Raw genomic sequence first — 6,734 nt, 5'->3', positions numbered from 1 at the left:
TTTGGTTGTGTTGTGAGCATTTGCAGCGCGTGTGTTGTCAAATTGATGAAGATGTTTTCTTAATTTGCAGGTGTTTTTTCTATTTGTATGTGTTTTTTTCATTTGCAGCGCGTTGAGCTCTCTCCGTCACCGTAAATTGCATTTAATATAAATTAAACTATAATACATTTTCATTGAATTGCATTATCATGCAATCATCATCCCACGTTCTTGATTGGTCAATTATGTACAATGTCTGCACATTAATTTCAGCAAGTTTCAAAACAATAGGAAAACCAAGCCAAATCCCAGACCCTTCAGGCAATTAAGAAATTCCAAACAGGACATGTCCGGGAAAAAGAGGGCATATGGTAACCCTATAAGTTCTCTTTTTAAAACATACTAAAGAGTACTTTGTTTTCACAAGGGGTGCCAGAGCACTGATGCTCAAATAACTGAATAAACTCAGAGTTTCCATTCACAGAAGTAGGTTTACCTCCATAGCGAACTCTCCGTCACGGTTCCCAGGTTAAAGTCGAACAGTTTTGTCAAAATCAGGATCACCTGAAAGAAAAACACGCAGACATTTAACAAATCACCCAGCAATCCCCATTTACACATTTCCCCAGCTACAGCGCTCTTAATGTGCTACGCTAAATGATAAAATGTCTGTCAGCCAGCTTTGCGGTGATGGATGAGAGTAAATATCAGGTGTGAATTTTATTATCTTGAGATGACAGTAGAATAAGAGGCAATGCACTCAGAGCCAGGACAGTCTGATGGAGGTAATGATGATCAGGGGAAGAAAAGAGAGATAGAGAGAGAGAAAAAAACATGACGCTGTACACGCATACGCTAAAACACAAACACGCTCAAGCTGTCAAATGTCACGCTGAAACGTGGCAGGTAAAATGCTTTGCTCTTCCCACCTGACAAAACATTCTGAGCACACACTCATAAACAACAGTGAACAAACAAGCATCTGTCTTTCCACTGTGAGTTTTTACCACAAAAAAAGAAAGGGATAGAGAGAGACTTTGAATCAAAAGCAGACAGTAAGTGGTCCCTTTGCGACCATGTCTGTGTGAGAACACAGTCTTCAGTATCGCGTCCACACACTAATGAATATTAGTCTAAAAGATCCAATATTTCATTTCACACTCCATGATTGTTCCCTAATGAGAGTTCAGTCAACAGGAGTATTGTCATTAACCTAAAAGAAAGTCGAGTAATAATTCACAAAACGGATGCGGATGCAAACACAGCCGTTATAAGAAAACCTATTCCAGCCTATCGGCAGTCTGTGACTTTACTAACGCCGCCATACCAGGTCCTGTGTTTGGGTATGCGTGTGTGTGCAACCTTCACTCCTCACGGCCCCACCTGTGACGGGACGTTTTCATCTGAGGTTAATTAACCAATCAGAGGAGGACAAACTATTAGCATATCCAAATACAGCATATCTGAAAGAGCAGGACCCCAGTCAAACTCACTCAGCTTCCTGAACCAGCGAAACCACCGTGATACTAGAACTAATTACATCTCCTGAAAGAGCCAAAGAGAGAGAGACCGGTGTCCATGGGGCTGAAAATGAATATTAATATCAAAGTCGAGGTTTCTATTGTCCGTTTCTATGAGGTCAATAATATGTGCAGGGATGTTATGCAGATTTAATTACATTTGCATATGAATGGTGGGTTTGATCAGTTCTGAGTAAATAATATAACAATTTTACATACAATTATATGAAAAATGCTTTTTGTTGATTGTCTTAAGTAATGTTTTTACAATAATACAATATTTATTGAGCTTTGATGACAAATCCCACCATACAAAAAGTGCATATGACTTTAGATTTGTTAATCCCATCTGGATTTTATTTGTAAATTTTTTTAAGTACAGAACGAAACAGCTGTAACGTCAAAAAACGTCAAAAGATAAATGTGTTGAAAAACATAATACATTTAATGAATCTCACACATTAACACATTCACTTTCATGCTTCAAGTCACAGTGCCTGAAATGCCAAACTATGCTAAAGAGCGGAACATTATTGACTGGGCGAAGTAACGATATTTGCCAAATTACTTTTTTTAGTGTTGGTATACCAATCAACCCTATTAGAGAGTAAAACAGACTAGAGGCTCATGATTCCCCAGCAGGTTGTCTGAGGCAAAAATAACCTAGCAAACCACGCTTGTACCTGAAAGCAAACAGCGGCAATCTGGGACCGCAAGCATAAACAATCAAGAAAACAAGAAGACCCATTTTAAGTGGTAATTTTACTGCAAATGATGAAGGCCATAATTAAAACTGTTTCCGAAACCCTACACTTGGTAGGTGATTAAAAAGTCTATATGTTCTGTGTCAGTTTTTCGGTCTGAGACTTTGTTTTCAAACACTCAGATGAATTCAATTAAAATGGTGAAATGAAATGGAACTACCTGCTCATTGTTCCACTGGCATTCCAACAGCAAAATGCAGTCAGAGTAAAGCACTGAACGTTCTACAGGACAACACTGAATTTTCCATTGCAATACTGTTTCTATGAGAGCAGAGAAACACGTTCATTGTGATTCTGCTCTCAAAGGAGTCACGCAGCACATTGTGACTTTTGTTTCTCTCTGGTGGACTTCGCAGCTCATATCTCAGTGTTTTTGGCACTAATTTGTTTCTGTGTACTGTAATACACCCCCTGAGTTAGCGCCAAACTGAAATTTATGCTCACAATTTGAATAAAATACAAAGAACGGAGGAATCTTTATTCTCTCATAAATCCAGTGATCATGAACAGACTGGGCATAATATATCAGTTTAACTCTAGTGGAATTGAAACAATCAGTTTCGATGTGTGCTTGGAGTGTGTGGAATATTAATCCAACATTCCTCACTTTTTCATTTTCCCCCCTTTTCATTCCCTTTTATAGTGTTTACTCCTCAATCTGTCTTCTAGTGCTCTCTGAGTATCATATTTAGACGCTGCCATATGAATCAATAAACTTCAAGGCATTAAAATATGTTGCAAAATGGAGGGAGGGGATGGGATAATCTGTCTTCTAGTGCTCTCTGAGTATCATATTTAGACGCTGCCGTATGAATCAATAAACTTCAAGGCATTAAAATATGTTGCAAAATGGAGGGAGGGGATGGGATGAAAAAGTAGAATTGATTTTTTAAAGTGGTTCATTTTAATAACATAAAGCTGTATTATCATATGCTTCGCATGTCTGAATAGTATAACAAGGTAGGGCAAAAATGGAGGTTGAATGGAAGGCCTGCATTCATAATCATAAATTCTGTGGTAGTAATCAAATCTTAGATACATTTGTACTACTATATTTGCTTGTTTGTGTCCGGTGCTTTATTTGGGGCTGTAGGGTATCGTACCGCTTTACGCTCTAATGATAAACCATCAAGGTAAATGAAAGACCCTCTGTGTTTTGTGTTTGCAAGTATGTCAGAGTTCTCACAGCGTGATTTGAAATGCAGACACTCATAGCATGAAATAGAGTTTATGGCGATAATACACACAATAGGCGTTTTCTCATCAGTCAAATAAGCAAAAGATGTGCGCTCTCACACACATACACACACCTAGAAAAGGAGAATACTTATTCATATTTATGTTTTATTAATGCTCACTGCTTTGCCTTAGGAAAATCCACAAATCGTTGCATTGCTCGATTCTGCCTCGCTGAAAATTTCAATCATTTTCACCCACTTCTGGATCTTATTTTGTGTTTATTCACCAGAAAGCCTGGGGGACACACAAGGCCATAATAAAAACTCTGTACATTATCCAGTTCCATAAACATAATCCTCAAGTACACATCTGCATATGAATATACATGTGTGAATATAAATGACCTTCATACGCATCGCTCTGAGATGATCCCCCAGTTAGAGCGCAAGCAGGTGCACATATGCGCACACATTCATACACAACACACATACACACGCAGTGCATAAAGTTTCTGCTGAGAGCAGCAGCCTTCATAACACTGCCAACAGCTGGGAGGTTTATTTTACTGCATGTTATAAAAAGAAACCCTCATGTAAGCATACACATAAACACACACATATAAATCTTTACGTGTAACCAAACTTAGATATCTTGTGCATATTTTGAGCTCCTCTTTTTTGGGTTTATATATAAAATGCTTGTGCTTTTTTCACTTTTTCTATTGTTTATTTCGATTCTTTCTGTAGCTTTTCTACAGCTTAGAGAACTGGGCAGGAATTCCAGACTTCTGGTTGCAAAACTCCTTGAATCTTCAGTCATGTTCCACGCTCCATTTTTCTGACGAATCACTGGCACATGAGCTTCTGCCAACATACATACACAAACAAGTCATAAAGTCATCAGCTAGTACTTTGGGTACTTGTTTTGCTATGTCCTCTTAGAAACTAATTTTTGAGAATGGTCTCAATTGAAATAAAGGTACATAAATAACCAAATAATATCTTAATTAAAATCTGAAAATCTTAAGGTGTAGGAATACATATTTTTACAATAACAGAGGGAGGTCTTCACAAGTGACAATGGCAATGAAAATGACAATTTATTTACAAGCTTAACATACACATGATAAATGAGTGCACGTCTTCCTGGTGGCTTTATCTCACCCCATGTAATGATTACATGCAGTTAAAAGTGCTCTGTTTCCGCCTAAAGAAATATTCTGGACAACTGTGACATTCTGCTGATTACCAGAGAAATTAATTTAGACTTTCAGAGATTTTTTGAGAGATTTATTCCTTGGTTACAATAGCCAAACACAAATGCCCTTATATACTTATATCTGTGCAATCATACAGCATTTGAATTTAATTGGGAACATAAGAAACATACAATTCATCATACAGTTTTTACAAGTGTAAGTTCTTTAAGAATACTTGCTTCACACTTTAGTAGAATGACCCCTTTCATTGTAAGTGCATTACTAAACACACTAATTTTGTTTTCTTTAAAAACTGTGGGGCAAATAAAATCATTATTTTCTTAAAACAATCAAATTTTTAGTCCTGCTGAGTTTCACTGGTGTCAGGCATGTTTTACACAGGAGTGAATAAACAGCTTCAGACTAATGCCTTCAGGAAGCAGGTGTGTACATGTGATGTAGGGTGTATCTGGATGTAAAAAAAAAGCAGTAAATAGAGCCTACCATAAAAGAAAGGAGCCTTTTCTCCTTCAGAAAATCAATATGCTTTCAGTGTTTCTTTGTCTATAAGAATAGGACTGTCTGTCCTGTGAATCCAGGTTGCCTCAAAGACAATAAAACCTCTAAAGAACCCTATGAGATACAGATCACAACTATTCTGGAGAAAGCCAGTGCTGTACCTCCACACAAATAGGTGGTGCTGTCTTCAGTGTCTACAAAAACCTGTAAACTTTCTAGTGACTAAAACATAAAAAGTATACATAACATTCTCAAAATGAACCAAACCTGACACATGAGCCTAGATAAGCAAATTATAGTGATATTAAACTATAGTGTAGTTATTCTATATTATATTAAACAAAGATAAAGCAAGATATTTAGTCTAAATTGTGTTCTAAACATGAACTAGTGAACCCGTGAATGCATAATAAATGGAAACCACTTTAACTTAAAGGTTAAGCTAAGCTTTTCATATTTTAAAAGCCTAAGTTGAATAATATATGTTATTATTATAATTCTCCTAACTGCAGACCACTGGCATTTTTTAATCAACTTAAATTATTTATTTTATGGAAAATCAAAGGAAACTGCACCCCCTGGCTGTGTAAACTAGTTTAACAGAGCCAAAATGTAATGTTTGTCTATGGCATTTTATTTAAATGAAACAACAACAAAAAATAAGCAAAGAGAAAGACAGACCATTTATTTTATAATGCCAGTTGAGGAGAAACTGAAAGATGCTCGCAGCACATCATGTGAAGAATGAACAGAAACAAATGTGAAGAAAAAGAGAAGAGCTTTGTTTTTTGTCTTTGAAATAAAAAATAGATGTTAAAAGTATTAGATGAACAATAAGCTGTTTAGCTCCCTGAAAAACCTGCTGTGAGATTATTGGCCCATATAAAGCGGTAAATATTCATGGCCCTTCTCCACACATTGTTAAACAGAGGTGTTAGTCATTTTTAAAAGGATGTAGCCTTTTAGAGGAGATTTATTTTTCAGACCTGCCACAGAACATTAACGCAAGCTGTCACTGGGGTTAAAGAGCTAGAAATATGAGAGAAAGTTTTGCCATTTAGATAAAAATAGATTGAACTGACCTGTCATCTGAACAAAGTCAAAATAAAGAGAGTCAGCCTGAAACAAAAAGGTTGCATCATTAACGTTAAAGACACTCAAGGGATTTAACTTTGACTTGAACGTATCTCTGCTCCCTGTAAACACAGATTCTGTGATGTCACTTCCTTTCTGTGGCAGAACTGGGTTATAATAGCTTGCTCTCTAAATTTCGTGTGACCTCTATGTTATGCTATTTTATTTTGATCAGACTTCCTTTGTTTCTTGTTCCCTGCACTTCCTTTGCTCTTCTCTATGTCTTTCACCATGGAGTCCATTCTCTAGAGTCTGGATACCCACTCGACCTCCGCTGCCTCTGCCTTTAATTAAAAAGACAGAGAGACAAGCTGACTCTCTACAGACCAATAATTAGACACACACACGGACACACACAGGTCTCAAAGACATTCACAGGCATACACACACATCAGTGCCAAGCACACACACACACACACACACACACACACACACACACAC

The 6,734-nt window shown here is 37.0% G+C and overlaps 1 protein-coding gene across 1 annotated transcript in view; it reads right to left on the bottom strand.

Annotated features, from left to right (window-relative positions):
• LOC107668617 (VPS10 domain-containing receptor SorCS3-like) overlaps nucleotides 1-6,734 on the bottom strand; it is a 60,354-nt gene that overhangs the window by 42,662 nt on the left and 10,958 nt on the right. Inside the window, exon 2 of the mRNA XM_016460560.1 lies at nucleotides 476-543. Within this exon, the coding sequence (XP_016316046.1) occupies nucleotides 476-543 (68 nt within the window). The remainder of the gene's footprint in view (nucleotides 1-475; nucleotides 544-6,734) is intronic.

The sequence above is a fragment of the Sinocyclocheilus anshuiensis genome, unplaced genomic scaffold, assembly GCF_001515605.1.
Source record: "Sinocyclocheilus anshuiensis isolate Anshui unplaced genomic scaffold, SAMN03320099.WGS_v1.1 scaffold2047, whole genome shotgun sequence".
Lineage (NCBI taxonomy): Eukaryota > Metazoa > Chordata > Actinopteri > Cypriniformes > Cyprinidae > Sinocyclocheilus > Sinocyclocheilus anshuiensis.
The sequence above is the reverse complement of the archived record's forward strand: the minus strand, read 5'-3'. Positions and strand labels throughout refer to the sequence as shown.